The sequence below is a fragment of the Cyprinus carpio genome, chromosome A21 (assembly GCF_018340385.1).
Source record: "Cyprinus carpio isolate SPL01 chromosome A21, ASM1834038v1, whole genome shotgun sequence".
In the NCBI taxonomy this organism is placed as follows: Eukaryota; Metazoa; Chordata; class Actinopteri; order Cypriniformes; family Cyprinidae; genus Cyprinus; species Cyprinus carpio.
In genome coordinates this window covers 21,499,924-21,526,431 of record NC_056592.1, presented here as the reverse complement: position 1 = coordinate 21,526,431, position 26,508 = coordinate 21,499,924, and the positions used below count along the sequence as shown (strand labels likewise).

The window sequence follows — 26,508 nt, the reverse complement described above, 5'->3', positions numbered from 1 at the left end:
GGAGAGGAACCATTGCTTCACTGAATCCACTTTGAGACTGAGCTGCCCGAACAAACGGCTTGAAAAACACGCGAGAAGAGCGGATGGATGGCACAGGGACCTGGGGGCTATAAACGCCTCTTCTGATTGTTCAGAGTAACTGTCTATTTCCACAGAGACCAACTATTAACCTTCCTGTTGTGATGTGGGTGTGATGTTTGTGTCAAAATGAGCCCCATTGGTTTCCATGCAATTTGACAAAAATCAACACTACAAAAAACACTAGTCGTGCAACAATTAAATCTCTGTTGCAGCTTGTCAGAGACTTATATATAAAGTTTTGAATGGCAGTGTGTGTGTATGTGTGAACAGCTGTTTGGGATCAGTAAGATTTTTAATGTTTTTTTTTTTTTTTTTTTAAAGAAGTCTCTTCTGCTCATCAAGGCTGCATTTATTTGATCAAAAATACAGAAAAAAACTGTAATATTGTTAAACATTACTACAATTTTAAATAATGGGTTTCTATTTTAATATACTTTAAAATGTAATTTATTTCTGTGATCAAAGCTAAATTTTCAGCATCATTACTGCAGTCTTCAATGTCACATGATCTTCAGAAATCATTCTAATATTCTGATTTATTATCAATGTTGGAAACATTGTTTTACTGCTTAATATTTGTTTGGAAAATCTGACAGGATTTCAGGATTCAATTATTTAAAAAAAACAGCGTTTATTCAAAGTATAAATCTTTTGTTACAATTTACACTACAGTTCAAATGTTTGGGGTCAGTAAATTTTCTTTCTTTTTTTTTTTAATTAATACTTTTATTCAGTAAGTATGTAATAAACTGACACAAAGTCATATTAAAGACTTAAAGGGATATTCCATCCCAAAATGAAAATTTTGTCATTAATCACTTACCCCCATGTCGTTCCAAACCCATAAAAGTTTCGTTCGTCTTCGGAACACAATTTAAAATATTTTGGATGAAAAGCAGGAGGCTTGTGACTGTCCCATAGACTGCCAAATAAATAACAGTGTCAAGGTCCATAAAAGGTATGAAAGTCGTCGTCAGAATACTCCATCTGCCATCAGATGTGCAATCTGGGTTATATGAAGCGACGGGGACACCTTTTGTAAGCGAAGAAAACAAAAATAACTGTTTTCTTTCAAATCAAAGCTAAATACACGTAGAAACAGCGCATCCTTGTGGTGCGGATGATACAGAAGAGCATACACAGCATACGGTGATATAATGAGAGACACAGAGGAGACTGTTGACAAAGGAATTATCGTTATTTTTGTTTTCTTTGCTTACAAAAAGTGTTCCCGTCACTTCATATAACCCAGATTGCACGTCTGATGGCAGATGGAGTATTCTGATGATGACTTTCATACTTTTATGGACCTTGACACTGTTATTTATTTGGCAGTCTATGGGATAGTCACATTCCTCCAGGTTTTCATCCAAAATATCTTAAATTGTGTTCCAAAGACGAACAAACAAAAAAAATGCATTTACGAAACACTGCAAGCTCAGTGTCACTGCAAGTTTAAATAGTATCCAAAATTGAATATAGCGTTTTTTATGTCTTGTTCTCATACTCTTGTGATGGTAAAATAGGTTTCTCACACTTATTTTCAGTGCTGTAACAGACTATTAACTAAGAACATTTTCACAATAGAAACTTCAACTAGATGAAGAAACAGTGGATTTTCCCAGACGTTTGCAATTTGAAGTAAACATCGAGTCTCGGAGTCCAGTTCATATTTAGTCTTAGAGACGCCACAATAAAGGTTTTCTGTGTTTTTACCTGAATGTCTGCTGCTATACAAACTTCTGATTTGAAATCTATCAAAGTGCATGGAAACCAAAAGGGGGCTGATCTGACCCCCAACACAATCAGTCACCAAAATGTGTCCAGGGCTTTCCAAAACATACCTATGGGTGGAAACTTTGCATGTACAATCATGACTCTAGATAAGAAAGAAATTCAAAAAGAAATAAGTTAATCGAATGCATGTCAAATTGACCTATAACACCCCATATTCCTTAGTAAACACCACCACTAGATCTTCAAATGTAAGGATGCCATTTAATGTGTATTTGCTGTGCCAGCATTCACAGTATAGCATGATCTTCTCGTAACCTTAATTAAAGGAACGTTCTGGGTTCATTCAACTCAAGCTCTGCTGAAAGCATTTGTTTCATCTCTTAGTTGAAAAACGGGGGGGAAAATGCTTTTACATAAGGCCTGTACACACAAATAATGATAGCTAGAACAACCAACATCACAATAACACTCTGTTTATTACAAGTGCACTGCAATTTTGTTGTCTGAAACTTTAAACGCTCAAGCTCTTTAAAGCAGGATGGATTCTGATTAGACATGTTTTAGCTGAATAAAGGTGAATCAGAGCTGAACCCGGAACGTTCCTGTAAGCGTGGCTCAGTTTAGCTGTAGTTCGGGCCTATAACAGGCTGTTCTGTGGTTCTGAGCTCAGCGGCGACACACATACGGCTGAAGCGTCGCGATGCGGTCGGCGGAAGCACAGGTGAGGTCTGGTACTGTACCTGGGGAAGGAGGAGCTGCTCTGGAGGCCGGAGGAGAAGGACTGTCTGAAGCCGCAGGAGGGCAGAGGATAGACAGGCTGATTGGGCCTGCGGGTCGGGGGACAGAGTTAGAGCCTCCGGCGGGTTCACCAGGAAGATTTCCTGAAGGCTGCACTGCTTACAAACTCTGAATGCGTTTGGGGCGGGACTAACTGTTTGTCTGACCAATGGAGGCAGGAAACCTCTCTGAAAACCATTCTAGCGCTGCAGAGCGACGCACACGCTCAACTTTAACACTAGAATCTTGAAATTTGATCAAGCAGAGCTGTAACTATAGTTAACTAAAACTACAATTTAAAATATGTAAATATATATTTAAAAATTAATACCTTTATTACATATATATAATTTAGTTTAACGTGATGCACAAAATAATCTAAGTAAAATTTAAATAAAAATTTATTTATAAATATTTTGTAGTTATTAATATTATACTTTTTTTTATTTTTATTAATATATATATATATTATAGTTAAAAAAGGATTTGAGCGGGACAAACACCCCCTAACAAAACAAACTATATATATATATAACCCTAAATTTAGGATTTATGTATTGGAATTGTACAGACAATTTTTATTTACTTGGATAAAATGGTTGTTGCGTTTTTTGTTTTCTATTTACATAGGTTTGATTTTATTTAAATGATCCGATTTTCAAAATGCATTTATTCAAACCAGAATCAATCTGTTCGTTGTGAAATGTATTCAAGTAAAAAGTATAGAAGTGGTTAAAATATGGCTAGCTGTGGAACAAGCGATATTTAAGTCGTTAAATGTATGAGACTGAAACTAGTTTGAGTCATTGCAAATAAATACATAAACCCAGTTATTAAGTTTTTAAAACACATTGAGTTTATCTGATATGAATCACATTAAGTTAATTTTTTTTTACTCTTGATGCTTGACGTTTGTTGTTTTTAGGTCTAAATGTGTGCATATTTTATTTTATTAATTTTTTTATTATTCCCCCTTGAATCCATTATTTAATTCCTCCAAAAAAAACAAAAAAAAAGAAGACCATTACAACCCTCCCTTCAAAAAGCCTAATTATAAGAATCTCACAAACGACACTCGTTTCCAGGTGACAGCTTGTTTTCTCGGGCCATGACAGACGTCAGGTAACGGTTAACAGAGCAACACCAACACACGGGTTCAATCCTCAGATCCACACACATACTGAGCGAATATATATATATCCTCCACCACACTGTATGATGAAAACATCTGTCCGATCAATCTGACACTCAAACAACATCCGCTCAATGTCTCTGAACATACATCCAGATTCTCCAAATCAGCTCGCCACTGAATCACACACAATACACCAGAGACATTCATATCAGCACTAAACAATGTAATAACTGCACATCATGTAAAATAATAAGTAATAATAAATAAAATGTTCAAAATGTAATCTAAAAAAAAAAAATTACATTGCGGGAAATATATTATGAGTGCAGCAAAAACAGTCAAATTTAATAATTACCTTTTTAATGAAATAACATTTGTAAAAAATCTAAATCTTGTCTTAAACTACTTACTAAACAGTTAAATACTTAAATACTTAAACACTTAAAATAATACATATTTTAATTAAATTTCGGTAATTTTTAAAAAACAACAGTAAATAAACCAATACGGGTATAATAAATGACAAATTGATGTCACAGGTCATAAAATCACAGAACAAATTATATTGAGAGAGAATTTATATATTGTAAACATTGTTTCATTTATACAGTATATTATGTGCTGCTATACCATTACGAACTATGAATATATTATAAATTTCTACCTATTATGTTGTGGGAAATTACAATATGAGCTCAATTCTGGGGAAGATGAGTGCATTTTGATCATTATATTAAATTATATTTAAATTATAATTATATAAAATTCAATTATATTAAATAATAACATTTATTACATTATGTGTAGTCATTACATTACGCTTTTTTATTGCGTTCCAGTACGTTTCTACGCATCTAAACATACAGCGGCCCAAAATGTCTCAAACATTCACATCATTTGCCATCCATAACAAAATCTCCTCCCTTTTATAAGCTGATAAGTCTGTGTTCGTATTGCTATCCTAACTACCGTTAGGGGTGTGCGGTATTTATCATCAGTGATAGTTTTTTGAACCATATGCAAGCTGATATTATCGATTCACTCACTTTGCAAAAAACAAACAAAAACACGTCTTGAGAGTCCAAAAGCATTGACTGCGTGATGAAGCCTATTAGAATGAACCACGTAATTCAAGTATGAAAGCTAAAATTATCCCTGAATGGGTTTTGTTTTTCATATTCATAAGATATTATACAGTTTAGCAATATCACACGCATCAGTGCTGTTTTCCTGAATATCAGCACAAGAGCGTGATCGCAATGTTGTATTGATTTTATACAACGGTTTTATACATCAGTTACATTATAGACCCAGTACTGTCTGTTTTTTCTGTTTTGCCAATGAAAATAGTTCCAAACAAAGCTGAAGGGAGTGCAGATGTCTCAGTCTTACCAGTTCATGGACGGAGTGATCTGGCCTTGAGGCAGCTGGTAGAAACCGGAGATTTCCTGCGACTGATGCCTGTGAACACCTGCAAGACAGCGAGAGGAGAACGGCCGTTATTAACACGCTTGGAACCTGCCATTACACCAGCCTCGTCTCAAAGATCAAACGCCTCGACCCCTGACCAGACGGCCAGAGAGAAAGAGACCAGCATCTTTTCCCGCGGTTACTGTTATTGAGTGTGATGCTTCACATGGAGCTCGCAAGAGAATGATGAAGAAATGAGAAATGTGTGACATTCAATGACTATATACATACATATACTGCTGTTCAAAAGTTTGAAATCACTAAGATTGTTAATGTTTTTTAAAGAAGTCTCTTCTTCTCATGCTGCATTTATTTGATTAAAATACAGAAAATAAACTGTAATATTGTCAATATATTATTGCAATTTAAAATAACGGTTTTATATTTTAATATACTTTAAAATGTAATTTATTTCTGTGATACAAAGCTGTATTTTCAGCATCATTACTCCAGGCTTCAGTGTCACGTGATCTTCAGAAATCATTCTATTTATTATCAGTTGTGCTGCTTAATATTTGTTTGGAAACTGTGATGCGTTTTTTTTTTTTCAGGATTCTTTAATGAATAAAAAGTTCAAATGAACAGCAATTATTTAAAACAGAATAATATTTATTTTATTCTATTTTAATATTTAATAAATATTAATAATTATTTAATAATAAGCCTAATGAAAATACTGTAACTGCCTAATGTAATTTTATTTTTTTCTAAATACTCTTCAACTAAATACATGTTTAATGGTTTAATTAATCAAATTAATAAAAAAAAGCATGTCTAATCAATTGATTTAAAAAAACAAAAACTTTAATAACATTTTAACAAATTCTTATTTTTATTATTTACAAAAATAGGGCCATATGAAATGTTAATTTTTTTTTTCTTTTTTTTTTAGAAATTCTGTTGTCAAATAATAATTTAATTATTTGATACACATTTATTATCAAAAACAGTGGTAATCAAATAAATGTATAAAACATAAAAAAATTAATTAACATTTTAAAATGCAATCAAATGAAAATGCAACAATTCCTTGGATTTTGGTATGCATGTATAGTAAAGTATTTCTATCATAATTTCTTTGACTTTTATTTTGGCGGGTTGTTGTAAAGCGCTCTGAGTTTTTTCTCAGATGAAGCCGTTTAAAGCTGCATACAGAGCAGCTCTGGAGATGAAGTTCATGTGCTCACGTCCTCATATATCCAGGCGCAGATGAGAAACTCTGTCACATTCTGCACTATACTCTAAATTTCATGTTTATGACTGGGACTCTGCATCATGGAAAATCACAGAGTCCTACTCTTGGGTGATTTTAGTTGCACAACACAGTACAGTAAAGAGCCTTGAGAAGCAGCACAGGTCTCTCAAAGTCTGTTCTTTCATATCTTCAGTACACTTTCAGTTATGATTAATTTAAGCATCAACAGATGTTTCTCCAAAAATGCCTTATTAGAAATGGAAATGACAGCTAGATGAGTCAGTAGCTTTCATACAGTAGGAGTACGGAGCTGGAGAGCCGCTCATATTGAGATCTCTGACCTTTGATGGGATTTTGGCAAATCTGAGCACACTTTGAGACATTGTTGAGACGTCTTCTAAAACTTTAGAGGAGACGCAGACCAGATTACAGAGGTCAGGACTTAATGCCCTCTAGGTTTTCTTACGGGCAGCTTCATATTTGAGAGTAAGAATGATTTTATAATTGTGAGAACAACAAAGCAGCAGCGTCACTGTGCTTTTCTACAGGAAGTCATTTGTCAGCAGCACCCCACAGTTAAGAGCGACCCCGAGCAACCTGTGTTTGCTGAAGAATGCTGCGTGATGACTATAATTTGCATTTGCTCTGGGCCTGTTTGTGAAGCGAACCCTCAATAAATCTGCCGTGCTGGAATGTGACTGAGTCAATCGGCTCTACCTGAGAACCTGCAGCTCTCGCTTCACTGCAAAACATCAAGACAAAAGCCAGAGACCGTTAAAGTCTGAATCTCTTAACTAAACGTGTTTTATAGATATTTTTGCAAACGATTCGATGTCTTCATTTCACAATTTTTAACATCATAATTTTTTTAAACCGACAGACTTCTTACAGAAGATCTTTTTCTCATTAGTGTAATTAAAATTCAATTTAATGATTTACTTTGCTGAGCAAATTAACCATAAATAATTGTATATACGGAGACTGATTATTGTAGCAGATGATTTAAACACTGTATAGACATTACGAAAAGTCACTTTACAGCTCAATATATATATATATTCTTTTATTTGCATATAATTAAAATTTTATATAATTCTAGAAATACTCCATATCAAATGAATGGGAAATTTATGCTAAAAAATTTTATTTTTTAAAGGTGCACAGAAGTTACAGTACTGGAAACATTACGATTTTTTATATTTTTATCACATTTATTAAATTTTATTAATATTTTCTGCTCACCAAGGCTACATTCATGTGCACAAAAATACAGTAAAACATTATTATTTTTTTTTTAAAAACTATATATATATATATATAATTTTAAATAAATGTTTAATACATGAATGTATATTTCTGTGATCTGCAGCTGTATTTTCAGCATCATTACTCCAGTTTTCAGTGTCACATGATCTTCAGAAATGATTCTAATATGCTGATTTGCTGCTTAATTATAATTGGTACTCAGTTATTAATCATTGTACTTATTATTATCAATGTTAAAAGCAGTTTTAATATTCTGTGTTAGAATTTACAATACATTCAAATAGAAAACAGTAATAATACTTCAGACTTCATTTACAAATGGTAATGTTTCCAAACTTTCGACAAATACTGTATATGAATTTCTTTCCAACCCCAGTTATTGGTTATGACTGCAAGTTAACATTTCTTATAATAACCTCATTTTCAAAAAGCCATCGAAACATTCCCAGCACTACAGACAGTAGATAAAATGAGCAATTCTTGATAGAAAACATGAACGGCAAACGGGCTGCCTTTAAAACGTGTCTTTCAATATAAGACACGTTCCACTGCGTGAAAGTGAAAGCGATTAAACCGATGCCTGAGATGACTGGACCGCAAAGGCAGAGAAAACTCCATCAAGATATCAAACAGAGTACAGTAAAACATAAACCCTTCACATACAGTAAGCCTCAGAGGTTCAAACGTTCAGTGTTTGAGCCTCCTCTGTGTACTTTACCTGGACGTACAGCCGTGACACATTTCAGACCCGCGTCGGGTCACGGTGGTTGAGTTTGGCACAGTTCACTGATTTACACACAATGAAGAGAACAACATGAGCACAGGTGTCTGACCAGAGTCCATCCCAAGTGCCAGCAAAAAAACAGGCCTTTAACTACAGCTACTGGGAAATGTGCAAGCATCTGTCATTCTACTCGATTTACTTCATCAACAATCAATTTCAAAGTTATTAAGAAGGAGGAATGCACTCATTACTGTAGTAAGGATGGGTCATAATAACACTTGGCTAGACGACTAGTCATCCAACAAACAAGGTCAGGTTTGCTTATGTGCTTTTGAGCATCATATTTGATACATCAGGCGTTTATGGCTATAGTGTGAGAATATAGAAGAAAAAAAAATTGCTTAGTTTTATTTAGAAACTCAAACTGAGAAAAAAAAATAATAATGCAACGTGGTGCAGATGCTGATAATTAAATGGCTAAAAAGTGATGAAATTCTGATGCTTGTAATGTTGATAACAGTGTAGCGGATACATTAAAATGATATAATTATCTGCCTTCACTCTATATCTCCTTTGTAAGATGATATTCAATGCTTAGTTTGATGATCAAAACATATAAAGCAATGCAATTCAATGATATTTGAGAGATGAACAAATAAACGTTCCTCAAAAGCCTGATGATCATATTTGAGACTCACTGATTTTTCTAAAAAATGATATCTGGATAAGTGAAGTTTGCTTTGATACATGTTCATCTTGAAATATTACTAACAACATCAAAGTCATTCTTATGTTTACTCTAAAAAAAAATACAAAAAGATGCACAAGCTGAAGGTGGATGTTTGTGCAATTACACTAAAAGGCCTTTTACTTAGAAATTATCGATCACTTTTTTAGCAAAGTTTAGATTTTTTAGAGGCCTTAGAAAGCTCTGTATCAAACATGACATGAAATATCTAAGTATAGTCTACTAATTGTAGGTTGTTTACTGTACAGTTGCTGAATTAAAGGAATCATTCATCCACAACTGAACACTGCCATCACTCACAAAACGCAAAAGATTTTTACTTTAAGGAGCCCTTGCTGTATTAAGCACAGCTGTCGAGACAAAAACAAAAAAGTCAAAAAAAAGGCACAAAAGTAGAAGACGCTTCAGCGGGTTTGAGCTTCAGCGGAGGGGAAGATTATCAGTGAACGGTGACTGAGATCCAGGTCTGTTCCTCACACAAAGCATCATAAGACTTCAGAAGAATATGGTGCAGACTTTTATAATTAGGGCTGTTAATCTGGTGTGATTAATACTGGAAAAAATACCGCCCACATCTGTACGTCATCTTACACTGATGCAGTGTCTGATGAGCGTGATGCGAAGCTTATGAGAATGCGGTTATATGCCCTAAAATTCAAGACATGAGGTTAAAAATGCCCCTCTTATATTTAAATCATATGATATAGTTTAGCGCTGCAATTTCCTGAACATCTGCACAATTTCAAATGTGATATTGATTTAATACAACAGTTCAATAAACATAATATGTTACATTTTAGACACAGTATTGTCAGCAATGTCTGTTTTTGCTCAGTTTGACAAACAAAAATGGTTCCAATCTAAGCCACAGCAGAACTGTTGTGTGTACAGCACAGTGGTGATTCGTTACAGAATGAATCCTTGTTTCTGACTGAATCAAGTGAGCCAATGATTCAGTGACTCATTCACAATGACACTCACTTGCTTTCTTCTTGAGTGAATCAGCCGTTTGAACAAATTGAGTGAGTCAATGATTCATAAAGACAGAGGCTGCGTCCAAACTGCATATTGTCACGACCAGGTACTTATTTTGAACAAGTAATTAATTTGCGACTGCTAAAAAAGTATGTTCTATATAGTGTGTAGTATGGATGCAATTATTGGTATTCCTCCTCCTGAATGATCCCTCCATCTGTATTTTATTCTCCTTCCATCTGACCGTAAGTATAGATCACCTATGTGTAGGAAGAGTTTTGTTCCTACAGCTAAACGTGTTTTAAACACATAGGAAATCAACCATCGTCTTACGCTTATGCGTTTGTGTTTTGATGTGATGTGACTGTTTTTGATTGTACTGTGATTAGCTGTCTTGGTGTTATATATGCACCTTCTTGAAAATGAATCTCTGAAGACAAATAAAATTATCTCTCTATCTACATTCGCAATGTTGTCATTATCACATGACCTACCAGCGTCAGTCGCTTCACTACACTGCTATTCACAAATCTGTTTTTTTGACTACTCTTTCATGAGCACTGTGAATTCGGACATAACTTCTTTTGTCACATACTGTTTTTCGTCTACTATATAGTAGGGAAGTATGCGATTTCGAATGCAGCCAGTCACTTGTTTCATTCTTGATTCTTGAAAGATTCATTTATTAGTTGATGAGAGTTACTGCCACCTACTGGCGGTTTTAGTTGCATTTAATTTCTCAATATTCTGTTTTTTAATGCCCAAACCACTTATGCATTTGTTATCATTATTTACGCAAATCTGAATCAAAATATGTCTTTCTAAAGCTACTTTTTGTAATGTCTATTTAAAAGCAGCGTAGGTGATTCGGTTCAAAAACATTTTTTGTTATGCAGATTGAAAGTCTCTAACTTGATACACATTGTGTAAGTTGATTGAAAGTCTCTGCTTGTGCACGGTCGTGTGTTTCGGAGAGTAATTTGCAGGGAGGGTGAGATCTTATGCTATTAACGCTAGCTTGCTATTGCTAGCCTCTCTGCAATCGTCTACCCAATCTTTAACACTTTTCTCAGCCAAAATTGATGTGCGGTTAATTTGATTAATTAATCACAACCCTCTACAATGCGACTAAATCTTCCCTCTGGGAGACTTAATAATGTCTATCGCTAGCCATTGGCTAATAAATACTTAGATTTTACTGGCCAGTGTGTGAGTTGGAGGCTTGGTATAAGTTTAGCACAGATATATTTAAACTCTAGTGTGAAGGAGCACGACTCGCCCCGTTGCTTTGCTGAGAGCGCTGTGTTTCTCACACATGCAAAAAGAGAGAGAGAGAGAGCGAGAGAGCCTTACATACCATGCAGAATTGACGTGCTACATGTAAACAATACTCTGTTGCATATTCCCATCAAAATAACAAAGTTCATTAAGAATTATTCAGCTTTTAAGAACAAGCAGATGATGCTGCCAGTTTCTCTTGTAGTGGGCGGAGCTAATGCACAAGCGGTAATCTCATTGGCTGGTGCTCATCTATTACTGACCCCGTTTTGATTTCAGCAAATCAGTTCGAGCGAACGCAGACAACGTGATTAATATTCATGAACCCAGCAGTTAGTACTAGTAGTATTAGTACCAATAATTACTATTTTCTATCACCAACAATATCTTAAGCACCAGTCAACCACCAGTCCTAAGTTCAGTTAAAATGACAAATATGAGTTAGTTCTAATCACTAGTTCTATCATTAAATGGTGATTAATTATCATATTATCATAATATAATGCTTGATTGACTGATGTTAAGAGTGTACATTCAGATATTTAAGAAGCTGTGCCATTTTACAAAAAAAAGCTGATTTGGTGGAATCTTTTTGTTTTTTTTTTATTTTTTGTTTTTTTGTTTGTGTGTGTGTGTGTGTGTGTGTGTACCTACTTAATCATAATTTGGGGACAAATTTGTACCCAAAAATGAGCAAAACCTGACAAAATCTCCAAAAACCTCTATTTGGGGACGTCCTCATTTATAAAACTGGTATAAAAAAAGGTAAACAAAGTACTTTTTTTTAAATTGTAAAAATGCTGAATGTTTTCTGTAAGGGGTAGGGGTGGGTTTAGGTAAAAAAGTGTATAACTATCTGTATATTAAAACAACAGAAGTCTATGTAATGTCCCCATTTGTGTGTGTGTGTGTGTGTGTGTTAGTGTGTGTGTGTGTGTGTGTGTGTGTGTGTGTGTGTGTGTGTGTGTGTGTGTGTGTGTGTGTGTGTGTGTGTGTGTGTAAAATAGTATATCAGTTTGGCATTATTTATAATGGCATTTTTGCAGTTTTCTTCTCGTCCTTTTTGGAGCTAGACTGATGTGCTCACTATAAACCGTACTGCAATGTTTCTTGAAAAACACCTTTTTGTGTGTTCCACTGACAAACTGCAGCAACTGGAAGGACATCATGACAAAGTAACAACACTGGTGTGTGTGTGTTGGCGAATGCAGCTCCTTCAGTGTGATTCTGGAGCAAAACCACGAGTTTGATCATGTGTTACCTGGTTTCTGGCTGACGTCTGTGGGAATGTGTGGAGGACTGGGGTTGAAGTGATCATAGGGCAGCAGCGGCGTCAGAGGATGCATCCCCTGCTGGACCACCGACACTTTGTTGGACTGCAAGAAACACACACACACACACACACACACAATAAGAAACTGGTCAGTTGGATGATTGAAAGGCGGAGTGTGAGTGTGTCAGATGTTGAATACATTTGCTGAAGGAATCAATGGGAAGGAGCTATTTGATCGATACGCCTTTGATGATCAAGGCCAGCAGCACAAGAGCTTGTTTGCTTTCATGTCTTCGTTTACAAATGGCCTTCAATAACTCAAGAGAAATCCAGTTTGCTAATGCTAACAGCATGTTGTTTGGCATGATGTGTCATGGCGGTTGCATGGCTGGAAGTAGCTGCATTTCTTGGCCAAACTTCTAACTGCTGTGCCTTTCATACAGCCGTCTTTTCATCTGAGTGCGTGCACATGTGAGAGAGACTTTCATGCGTTTCCTACAGAACTTGACAGATTTGCCACGTGTGGCCACATTTATGTGCAAAGTCCATTTTCTCCTTTCTGTATAATGGGTGCTCGCCATTAAACACCTGCAATCAAACCCAGGGATTAAATAATCATCTGGCTTATTTTTTCAGACTATGTCGTATCCTGTCATTTAAATATTCAAGACCAGTAGCATTTTCTATGGCCAGTTTGTGTAAAGGTTTTCAATCTACAAAATAAAACTGATACCTTTTTGCACTTTTTAGTCATACAAAAAAAATCACCCATCTACTTTTTAGTGCATTTTGTAAATAACAGCAAACAATGTTTTGTTTTAACACTTTAAGAACAAAAAGTGTAACTCTTCTGCTAAATTCCCATAAAACTGCGGATAAAACAAGCAAAGAACGTTCCCAATTACTGAATGACTTCAGTTCAGCATGCGTTCTGCACTCTCGCAAAAACTAATTTAATGCAGCACAAGCAGATCTAAATGTAATGCTGCATTCAACACTTTCATTCATTTTTTCACTCTATCTTGAAGTTGGGGGCATTTTTGTTCATATAGGTGTCATTTTTGCCAAAAGCCCTTGTTTCCTTTCAACCCTGATCTCATTATAGCGACTGAGGACTTTAACTCTGCACATCTCGATCCACCAAAGAACTGATTTCCTAAACATACACACACTGTACTATATTTTTGGCTCATATTTCTTCTAGCAAAATTTGTGCTGCAATGCATCTTGAAGAGACTAAAAGAAATCTTGCTTTTTAAAAACATTTTAACACAACGTTTTTCCCAAACGAAATGAATTCACTACAATGAGTCCAGCGTTCATATCGCATCAAACAAAACATGGCTATTATATATCAGAGCACAAAATCTATTTGCATGTGGTTCTTTCCTTTTATCCGGCATTTCTCTGGACGACAATGCAGGCATGACTTGTTCTGAGGGATCGGTCCTTTAATACTGACCACTGATGGACACGACGACCCCTGGGCTCCTCCGGTCTCAAACACTGCCCCGTCTAATGTATTCTTTGCTTTAAAAATCTAAGTGCTTTTTTGAAGCGGAAATTAGAGGACGTTTTGGAAGCAAGCGAGAGAGTGTTAGGTCTTTAATCTCCTGTTTGAGCACTGATGTGTTTGACGCGTCTGAATGGGGTGCCATCGTTTTACAGGCTTTATGTTGCCATTGATGTGGTCAAGAACGCTGAATCAGATGAACCTTTGGTCTCTATGATAATGCCTGGAGGAAGTATTTTTAGGAAATCAACCCAATAGAAAAACATAACCATAACACCCAACATACTATGTTTGTGAACATCCTAAAACAGAAGAAGGTTCAAATTCCATTTCATACTTTGTCAGTATTTCATCAGCTACAGGAATTAAACCTGATAATCATGTTCTCCAAAGAGCACTCATTTGCTTACATTTGATTAGCCACCGACAAACCTACAGAAGTCTTTCTGCATTGTACATCAGAACGCTTATGCATCTAAAAACTGTTTAAGTTTTAAGGATCAGCCCCCTCCTAAAAATGACTTATTTATTAAAAATGCATTTAATAAAAATACTAAATTGTAAATCTGAAATTGTACATTAGTCACTCTTTAATGATATAATTGTTTCTGCTCTGATTTATTGTTGTAATATAAACACTGTGGCTCTAATAATTGCAGAAATAAAAACAGGTTAAATAAAAAAATATAATGCATATATATTGCAAAATGCTCTTCTCTGGAGTTATTTATTTCTAGTTAATTAGCAAGTTTATAGACACTGAATGGCTTTTTGAGATAATGTGACGTTACATGACATTATTGTTTATAAGCTGTTTTATTGATGTTTTTCTGTGGTTGAAACAATGATTGGGCGATTGCATGAGACATGATACTTAGCTGTACTGTTTATTTCAACATAAGCATAAATCTGACTGCGATTATTGGATGGCAGGAAGACTACAAATCATGTTTAGTGACGTTTTATTCACACATCAACTGAAAACAGGACAGACTAAAAGACTGATTCTTGGGAGTCTTTTATTTGGGAATCTATAAAGTTTCATCAAAATGAAGATCAATTAAAGGAGCAGTTGACCAAAAAATGAAAACTGTCATCATTTACTCACTCTCAAGTTGTTTCAAACATTTATGAGTTTCTTTTTGTTGTTCAGCTGGTCCCCATTGACTTATATAGTATGGAAAACATACTATGGAAGTCAATGGCTACCAGCAACCGTTTGGTTACCAACATTATTCAAAATATCTTCTTTTGTGTTCAGATAAAGATAAAAGAAACTACATCTTTGGAACAACGTGAGGGTCAATAAATGATGACAATTTTCATTTCTGTGCCTTTAAAACCCAGAAACAGTATTGTTCATCCAGCACTAGCGTCACACAGCTGACACGTTTAACCTGCTGTAGTTTATCCAGGAAACAGACACTGACACACTCCATTGGAGAAGCACTAATTAAACATCACAGTTTCCGTCAATTCATCTGAAATTTTGGTGCATCACCACATTAGAGGATGCCATTCCACCCACCATCTGCATGAAGGATGGTGAGTTACACAAGTCTTCACAAGCATCTCTTTTACTCTTTCTTTAAGACACTAGACACATAAATGAAGGATAAACACTTCAAAAATGTTTTTTTTTTTTGATCCTCAAACTGTGGAGAAACAGCGAGTGGCGCTCGTCTGCGCTTCAGATTACTGTAACTGAGAAAAAACTCCATTTCCTGACTGAGTGAAAGTGAGATAAGCAAAATTTCCACAGTGGTCTTTAAAGGCTATGTATCTATTCCTGTTGTCTTGAGGGTAAATGTGCATGCTCTTATTAGAATCGAGGTCAATTTCATTTCGTGGCTTCTTAGCGCATCCTTGAAGAGTCTAAAATCTGACAAGACGTTATTGTGATGCTGCTGAAGCTACGTTACTGTTGCACCGCGCTACAATCTGGAAATAATTCTGCCAGATCTGTGAGATGGGGAAAATGAGTGCCACTTAGCTGGAGGTTTGAGGAACTTCAAAGGAAAGGCAGACATAACAACAGAGGCACGTTTAAACACACTCAACCCCCAGCCGCCGGCCCCCTCCGTCAACAAACGCATGTGTCCGACAAGCACTGATGAAGAGACCAAGACCTCTGGCTTCATCTCATAACTGCTCAGGCGTACTGCTAGACTTGTAGAAAAATGTGCCTGCCTGCAACTTCTGGAAAGTATCTAAAAGCCAAAACATCCTCCAAAAAATCTCCATTCACTTATGCATTTAGCACATGCTTTTATTACAAAAGATGAACAAAGCAATTCATCAATTTTCTATCTAATGCTTTTTTTGTGTGTGTGTGTTTGAAGAGCGGAGAAGAGTCTTTTGCCGTCTAGTTGTAACCAATGTACTTTTGTACGTTTTAAGTATCCTGTGCATAGCACTTCATCTTTTATATCAAGAGATTTCGGCCAAGTGTATTAAACAACAAGAACATCTGAGCTCCCATAGAGCTACAATAAACTTTATAACCTTAGTGGTGTGCTGTGGGATTTTTTTGTATTTATCAGAACTGAATAAAGAAACACTGACCTAACCCACACCCTAACAGAAAACATTTTACATCTTTACAATAATAAAAAACTGTATTTATTTTTACACTGCTTTTATGAATGAGGAGGTCCACAAAAGGAGGTTTTGTCAAGTTTAGCAAATTCTTGGTACAAATGTGTTCCCAAAATATGGTTAAGTAGTACATTTGTAACCATATACACCATCTTTCATAAGCTTGAGGTCAGTACATTTTTTTTTTATACTTTTATTCAACAAGAATGTGTTTAATTAATAAAAAGTGATAGTAAAGAGTAAAGACTTATATTGTTAGAAAAGGATTATATATAATAAATGCTGTTCTTTTTAACATTTATTCATCAAAGAATCCTGAAAGAAGTATCACAGGCTCCAAAAAATATTCAGCAGTTTCCATCATTGATAATAAATCATCATATTAGAATGATTTCTGAAGATCATGCGACACTGAAAACAGGAGTCATGATGCTGAAAATACAGCTGCGCATCACAGAAATAAATTATAGTTTGAAGTATATTCAAATAGAAAAATGGTATTTTAAATTGCAATAATATTTCATTTTATCTATGTTTATATATGGTTAAGTAGGTAAACGCATACACCAATATTCAATGTATTCATTTATTTAAAAAAAATATAAAAAATTTATAGGCAGCAACAACATGGTTCTGTCTGTGTGATAAAGTCCATCTCCATCCAACAGAAATGAAGATATAATGGCTTCAATTATGCACTCTTAAAAATAATTTAATAAAACTTGGCTTGCTAAAACCATATGACTGATAAAGTGCCAACAAACAAAGAAAAGCTTATTCATTACAGCGTGACACTTCGAAGCAATAACTCTAGACTTTGAGAAACCGTCTTGTTTACAGTGTACGAGACGACACGAAGACAAAGAGCTACACACAGAGCCACAAGTGTCCCAATCCTATCCAAAACAACTCTGTGACTGTTTGTCCTGTGGTTTGGAGGAATCCGACACAAGTAAGCTTTGAATAACGCATTATAATTGAAATAAATCACAAAAACACAGTCACATTAAAACAATCACTTTAAAACCAGACAAAGCCATTTACAGAGAAACCAAATAAAACAGCAAAACAAACAGACTGTAAATAAAGAAACGCATTGAAACCTTTCGCACATCAAACAAGTATGAAAGTAAAGCTAGACCTAACACAATGAAGTCAAAACTGGACGATTCAAAATGAAACTTCACTTTACGCTTTGAATTGGCTGGGTATTTCTGAAACTGGCCTTCGGTGCCCGAGGGAAGCACCTCGCCAGAGCAAAAAAACCCATCTCGACACTCAATATTACTTGGAAATGCAGAAAAAAATGAATTTGCTTACGCACAGACAAGCGTTAAAAATGTTTGTGACAAAAGTGATGATTGAAATAGTCTACGGGGTTTTTCTCAAGGTTTTTTTGAGGAGGTTTTATATTTACAGTAGGTTGAAAATAATGCAAAATCTCTTGACCTCAAATGCTACTTTCTTCTCATTTCCTAACTTTCCTAATCTATTTTCTTGAGATTGTTTTGAAGAAAAAACTTTGCATTGCTGAAAGTAAAATAACTAACTTACATTGAATCCTCAAAGGTTAGATGAATTTATTCGGTTGTTTCAAATATTATGCATTGTAACATTAAAAATAAAATATTTGCAATGAATTTCTGGTAACATTTTACTTAAGGCCTTTATAAATAATGCATTATAAAACTAGCTTTAATGCATTAAACTATGCCTTATAATGCATTGTATGATCTCATGAGTAACTGCAACCACAGATATAATACATTATAATACTCATCTATTCATTTTTAGACCTTTATAATGCATTAAAACACGATAAACACACTTTCAAATATTATAATGCATTTTAACTATTATATATGAAAAGATATAATGCATTACAACGTACATTGTGAATACCTTTATAATGCATTATACATAAAGGCTTTAAGTAAAGCGTTTCCAGATTATTTGCAATAGTGCATTCTGCATCCTGTTGCTGAAGAAAAGCAATAAAGCTTGTAAGGAGTGTTCATTTAGCAGGTTAATAAGATGACAAAAACTACATTATTTTTCCCATCATTCTCGATTTCTCTTCATTTTATTCCTCTGCCACCGATGCTTCATTAGCAAATGTGAAATTGCCCACTTTTTTTTTTTCACATCCCAAATCGCTCAAACTCAAATCACGTCATAATTACGGCTTCCCGATCTCGTACACTGGAGCTTATCGTACACACACCTTTCCTTCACAGCTCTGTTGCCGGCAGTTATGATGATGATAATTACAGCATCACAACAGTGAGGTAGCCACAGATGAAAGAGAGCAGAGACTCTATGAGTTAAGGTGAGGCAGACGGGAACTGTTGGTGGTAATGCCTCTGGGGAAAAGAGTGTGTGTGTGTGTGTGTGTGTGTGTGTGTGTGTGTGTGTGTGTGTGTGTGTGTGTGTGTGTGTGTGTGTGTGTGTGTGTGTGTGTGTGTGTGTGTGTGTGTAAGGAAGTGTCATTGGAGGGCTCTTTACTAATGGCTATGACATCAAAGGCTTGAGCCTGAAGAAGAACGGGGGGGAAGTGTGAGAATAACACCTAATATACCCTCAAAACACAGAGAAACAGCCAAGTTTTAACTCAGAGATGAGGTTATCATGCTTCATCCATATGTTCAGGATATCATAAACATAAACCTTCCAGTTCACATCACTTATACCTTCTTTTGAGAAGTGCTTAATTGTATTGAATGTGCACTTCAAATCTTCAAATATATTTTTTTACATAACTATACTTGCATATAATATAATATTAAAGAAGTAAAAGGCCAACTTAAAGAGAAACTTCCACGAGTATGTCTCTTAACACACTTCAAGATATATATATATATAAACATTGCACTTTTTAATTAGAAGTTTACATGTAAATGTTCTCTTCTCTTCTCTTGACAAACATTCTCAACCTTTCGGACTCTCGTTGTCCACAACAATATTCAAATGGTCCATGACTTTTCCAGTTGGTCATGATTTATAAAGAATTTTAATTTTAATTTTTTAAATATTTGTACTCAATTTATACCCAATGAAATATTTTAGAGTTTTTTTACTCAATTTTTATACACAAAATATTTTAGAACTTGGCAAAACTAGACACGTATATAATTTTTTACTCAATTTATTCCCAATAAAATGTTTTAGAATATTTTATGTTCTTTTAAAGCGTGTTATTTCTGTAATTATTACTCTATTTAGTCCAGTACTTCTTCAAAAGGGCCTGGTCATTAGGGCCTTTCATAGTACCAGAACTAATTGAGGAACTACCCACTTTTGGGCGTTTTCGCACCGCAGGAACTGGGTGCGATTTTAGTCCTGGACTGCCTTTTTCGAGAACCAAATTAGCTCCTACTCCGGAGCAGGGTCTAACCAGCACTACTGGTACTACCCGTGACGTAAGCAGACATTGATTGGCCAGACGCGTTCGAAAACGCTGTGTAACATACTGTAAACATTGTGTCAACTTATTTTGCAAGTATGACGAACAGCGATAAATATACAGACGCTGAAGTGCAGGCACATGTAACAAATGTAGCACTGCCAGTTGTCGTTGAAGACTCTTAGTCCTCCTTTCCATTCTTACAATCGCTTTACGCTTTAGTACTGTACTTTTATTTCTGGAACTAAAGCAGTGCGAAAGGCCCTATTGATCACACTAGTACTTCAGATACCTAGTCAAGACAAAAGCTCTTGATCAATACTTCTGCAACTGTCTAACAGTCAACCAAACAGCATTCAACAACCAGCATGGCACTGGATTTTATCCATGGGGAAATAATCAGATGGTCAAAAGATCCATTACATAAAAATTATGTTAACACTTTAGTTTAAGGACCAATTCTCACTATGAACTAGTTGCTTATTAGCATGAATATTACTAGCATATTGGCTGTTTATTAATACTTATAAAGCACATATTAATGCCTTATTCTGCATGATCATATTTTAGATCCCTTTACATTACTAACTATTAATAAGCAGCAAATTAGGAGTTTATTGAGACAAAAGCCATAGTTAATAGTGAGAATTGGACCTGATAAAGTGTGATCAAAATCAATAAAAAGTTACATTAATAACTTTCATTTCAAGTCCATAGAGGCGTCCTGGTACAAAAGTGTATTTGTGCATTGATGGAAGAACAGTAGTGTCTGATTTATTATACTATGGTAATGTATGCAAACCTTATGAACACACACACCGATTAACGCGTAACACATCAGAGCGAGTTACGAATGCATTTCCAGCTGTTTGTCAGAGCTTATGAAACTTTTGACAAGAGAGGTCAGAATAGGACTTGTGTCATTTCACAATACTATGCAACAACAAGGCTGCTTTTATTGTCACAGACTGAAATCATATTTTCAAGATCGAATCATGAGGAATGTGGTTTGAGCGTGGAAGAGACAGATCTGTTGAAATCAGAGAGCTGCACAGCCTCAAATATGCATGGACGGGGGAACGAGGCGCTTTCATGTAGTAATTTATTCCCTCTGATTAATTCGGGTCGCTCTACAGGATGGTTCAGCAGCGGCCCACCCTGCGCACCCCACACAACAGAGCCCCGTTCCCATGGTTACGGCAGCCTGTGGGGTCCGTCCTCAAAGCTGAGCTCAGTGACACAAGGAGTGAACAGAAGACCGCTTCTCAACCTTTCGGACTCCAACAGTATTCAAAAGGTCCCTGATGTTCCCAACTGTTCATGATTTACTGGATAAGGAGTTTTAAAAAATATTTTTACTCAATTTATAGCCTACAAAATATTTTATAGTTTGGCAAGACTAGAAACATATATAATTTTTTATCAATTTATATATATAAAAAAAATATTTTATAGCTTGGCAAAACTAAAAACACTAATTTTATTCACTCAATTTATACTTGATAAAATTTTTTAGAACTTGTAATTTTTATAATTTTATGAGAATTCTTCTCAATTTATTTAGGAAAATCAAAGTTGGGACAACACAGCTCCAAAAGGAGAAAAATATTTAATTTAATCATGTTCTCACCACAGGGACTCGATAAAGACTCAATTTATATACCAAATATTGTGGAGTTTGGTGGAACTAGAAACATGTACAATTTGATTTTATTAACAATAAATCATTTAAGATATATATATATATATATATATATATATATATATATATATATATATATATATATATATATATATATATAAAAATGTTTATTTTTTTATATTATTTCTTCAGACAAAATCATGAAATCATTATAATATGATGATTTATTATCAATGATGGAAACTGTTGTGCTGCTACATTTTTTTTTTTTTTTGGAGCCTGTGATACTTTTTCAGGATTCTTTGATAAATAAAGTTAAAAAGGACAGTATTTATTTAAAATAGAAATCTTTTTTAACAATATAAGTCTTTATTATCACTTTTTATCAATTTAACAAAGAACAAAAAAAGTACTCACCCCAGACTTTTAAACGGTAGTGTATATTGTTACAAAAGATTTCTATTTTGAATAAAAACTGTTCTTTTTAACTTTTTATTAATCAAAGAATCATGAGAAAATGATCACAGATTATAAAAAAATAAAAAAAAAACACTGATATTAGTTTTTCGATAATAAATCAGCATATTAGAATGATTTCTGAAGATCATGTGACACTGAAGACTGCAGTAATGATGCTGAAAATACAGCTTTAAATCACAGAAATAAATTTGATTTTAAAACATTTAAATAGAAAACCATTATTTTAAATTGCAATAATATTTCACAATATTACAGTTGTTTTCTGTATTTCTGATCAAATAAATGTAGCCTTGATGAGCAGAAGATTCTTCTTTAAAATTGATTAAAAAATTTTAATGTTACTGATCTTTTGATTTTGAGTGTGTGTGTGTGTGTGTGTGTGTGTGTGTGTGTGTGTGTGTGTGTGTGTGTGTGTGTGTGTGTGTGTGTGTGTGTGTGTGTGTATATATATATATATATATATAGACAGTGTTGTAAATCTAACAGAGCACTAAATTCTGATCTGGTCGGAAGAGGAAATCAAGTCATAGGATCTTTCATCTGTGACATCACTTCCTGTTAGAGAATGAGATAATACATCCTGACACGGGTTATTATCTGTGCCTTTGTCACAGACGGCAGATCTTCACTGCGCTGTGGTGACGTCAAACACCCACACGCTCCGAGCTGCAATGAAAACAGGTCAAAGTGACGCCAAGACGCCTGTTCCAGTCACGCCAAACATGCCAAGAGCGTTGCTAAGGGGTTCTGGCTGGTCGCCATGGTGTTTTGAGAAAACTATTTTCAGTGGTAGAAATTAAATATAGAAACTAAATTGTGCCTGAAATAGGAACACTTTCAATAGCAAAAACTATTTTGAGTATTTGAAAATAAAAAATATAATTGTTAATAGCATACGGAATTAATACAGTAAATAATACATTTAAATATTAGTATGTAATATGATAAATTATAAGAAGTTCTTAAGAATGCTCCTAAATGTAATGCTTGAAAAATTTGAAATATTTTTTTTCTTGAAAACTTCAGGTTTTGGTGTTTTGACGGGAGTTCGGCACTCAGTGTCAGTGTTTTTTAAATAGCTATTTTCTAAAAAGCCTGTGTTGGGATGGAGCCGAATTCATCAAAAAGTCCTGTCACACTCTCAGAAGAAAAAAAAGGTACAAAAGCTGACACTGGGGCGGTGCCTTTTCAAAAGGCACACTTTTGTACCTTTTATGTACCATTATGGTACATAACACTTTCAGATGTTTCTTTTGAAAAGGTACCGTCCCAGAGTCAACTTTTGTCCTTTTTTTTCTGAGAATGCATCATCATTACATTATCAATATCACTTTAGAGCACTTGCGCACATGTCTAGTTATAGTAATACTTATTATATCTAGCTAGTGTTATGTTGTAATTATTTACATTCAAAGCAACCCAATAAATTCACTGAACACCTTGTGGATTTAAGACGAGTTGGAGGATATTTTAACTTTAAGACGTTATAATGATTTTTAACAATATTCAGCTCTGAAGTTCAAATTCTTCTTAAAGGGACATCAGTATTCACCCTTATGTCATTCCACACCTGTATGAGTTTCTTTCTCTGCTAAACACAAAAGAAGATATTGAGATCCAAACAGTTGCTGGAAGTCTATGGAAGTCAATGGGGATCAGAAACTGTTTGGTTACCCAAAAAACATCGTTTGTGTTTAACAGTAGACACAGGTGTTGGGTGTGAAAACACGTCTCTGTGGTCTTCTTATCTGTTGATGTAGGTGTTCAGGTTGTTGGATCTCTTCGCCTGTTTATTGTTCCAGCAGGTGAAAATTCAATATGATATATAAAATAGGTTGACTTTAAATCAGACATCCTGCACAAAGGTGTGTTGTGATGCAAGCTCTGCTGCATTTGAAGAGCAGTTTGATTAAAGGAAGCTCTCTGAAGATCTACTCGTGACCATTATAACACCTTCACACATTATTCCGGCTCGCATCAATTAAAGCCTCGTCCGATCTGCAGCAGGATCCTCTGCTCTTTAATCTCTCCTCGTGTTTTTATTGACTGGAGTATTGATTTGATGTTCAGACTTTCATCTCCCACAGCTCTGAGGGCTCGTGTTAAGGAGTTTCTTTAACCCTTTCATGTAGCAGAAGTTAGATACATTAGATACACACAGCTGCACGACTACACACATCTACTATATATATATATATAGCACAGGGGATTTTACGCAAACGTCTCTTGGTGACACGCAATGCTTGATGCTCTGGCTTCTTTTAGCACTATTTTCATTGGTAGAGATGAAATCTAAAAACTAAATTGGCCAATTTTTGCCAGAAATAGGGATGTAGATGGTTCAACTACACTAGTGTCGTCACTATACCAACACGTCAGTACCACTATACCACTTTTGAGGGCAAAAACTATTTCAGTATTTGAAAAAAAAAAAAAATATTATAAAAACATTCATAATGATGAATGCATTTACAAGTAAACAATAGATTTAAACATTGCAAATAGAAACCTTTGATGCTCAAAAACAAATACGGGACATGACCATGAACTAAGCATAACCACTCCTTCTACAGCATTTATTGATCTTAGTTAACGTTAATTTCATTATTTACTACTGTATTTTCATACACCATGATTTTAAACAACACGGTTTTATTTTTTCCCAAATTCTGTTTAATTTTTCTAAACAGGTTGTTTCGCGTTTTATTTTTTCTGGATTCTGTTTTAATAATTTCATGCATTTTAATAAATAATAATTTTTAAAAAAGCATTACTAATCAATTAAGTTCATAAATCTTTGACAATTTATTACTATACATTTTAACAACAATAGGGCCCTATGAAAAAAAAAATATATATAAGTTTTATCCTTTATCCTGTTGCATGCTTTACTTTTTCTGGTTTTTGTGCTTAAATACAAAATTATTACCAAAAACTGTTAATAAGATGAATGCATAAAACATTAACAGTTTAATTAGTGTTTTAAATGTAAATCAAATGAAAATGTAATGATTAATTTTCCTAGTGCTGCATAACAGAGGTTTACTGTTTAAATAAAAAAACTGACCGAAGTATTGTGTGAAATATTTTAAGACATTGTATAATTATTATTATTATTATTATTACTTTTTACGATTTTTTACTATTTATTTTTACAATTTTAGTATCATCTTGGAAGCAAAGCACCGGTACTGTTCACAAAAATAATTTACACATTTACTTTTTGCATGCACATTTCATGCAAAGTCATGGCAAATAATGTTTTTACATTATTTTAACTCATCAAAATATGTTGACCATCAACTTTTGAAATCATCTGAAATTCAGTCAAGTCAGTTTAATGTAATTTAAGTTGAAATGACTGATTATGACTGAAATTAAATGATTGATTATACTTAAAAACTTAAGTTCAGCTGCTGCCTTAAATGATTAAGTTGAAGTAGTTGGAATGTTTTACAGTGCACCAATCGCTGTGATCATTTAAATAACAAATCATTTAAAAAGCAGTTATCTGGAGCAGATGAAGTCACATAATGCTGCTTCCGTGGGGTTTGCGCCAAAATAGCCATCGACCGAATTCAGCGCATGGGGATCGGAGATCTTCGAGGATGTGGCCAAACGGTCTCAACAAAGAGGTATCAAGCAAATCAATCATTTGGACAAATAACACAGCAAGCCACCTCACCATGTAATTTTCACATAATACAGAGCCCCTATGGACTGCAGTCCATTGAAACTGGATGTGACCCTCCCCTCCGGTCACTCCTCCCTGCTCCGAACACTGCATCCTATTTGTCCTGCGGTCAGAGGCATTGTTTGATGATGATTTGTAATGTAAATATGAGGTTTACTGCCTCCTCCGAGAGAACCGGCTCTGGATTCGCCTGCCCCTGCATCCCATAATTGCCAGTGACTTCCACGAGTGGCATTCCGGAGCCAAGACACTAATGGAGAGCAGCTCCGAGCTGCCAGTAAACGTCTGTCTGACATGCGAGCGTGGCCGAGGCCTCTCATGCGGCGCAGGAGTCCACAGTGTTTCATTAAAGGCCAACAGCAACATGGGAAAGAGCCGCATGCAGAACCGCGGCCCGGCTGTGACTCACTGCCACCGGGAGACATTGGGGACCAAGTCATACGGACAAACACATCATCCTCCTCATATCCGTACATGCGGGACACTTCTCTAACACTCCGGCTGAGGGTGAAAAACCTC

At 35.0% G+C, this 26,508-nt stretch overlaps 1 protein-coding gene across 9 annotated transcripts in view; it reads right to left on the bottom strand.

The window, feature by feature from the left end:
• The window catches only part of LOC109048020 (transcription factor 7-like 2), a 53,205-nt gene that overhangs the window by 15,725 nt on the left and 10,972 nt on the right, over nucleotides 1-26,508 (bottom strand). For 8 of the 9 annotated variants that reach the window (XR_006153058.1, XR_006153057.1, XR_006153060.1 and 5 more), the window contains exons 4-6: nucleotides 12,648-12,762; nucleotides 5,123-5,201; nucleotides 2,559-2,645 (exon numbers count right to left, since the gene is read on the bottom strand). Coding sequence is in view for 5 of the 9 variants with exons in the window: in XM_042711307.1 (XP_042567241.1) it covers nucleotides 2,559-2,645; nucleotides 5,123-5,201; nucleotides 12,648-12,762 (281 nt within the window). In the remaining 4 variants the exon portion in view is untranslated. The remainder of the gene's footprint in view (nucleotides 1-2,558; nucleotides 2,646-5,122; nucleotides 5,202-12,647; nucleotides 12,763-26,508) is intronic. The other variant, XM_042711308.1, reaches the window with a different exon arrangement.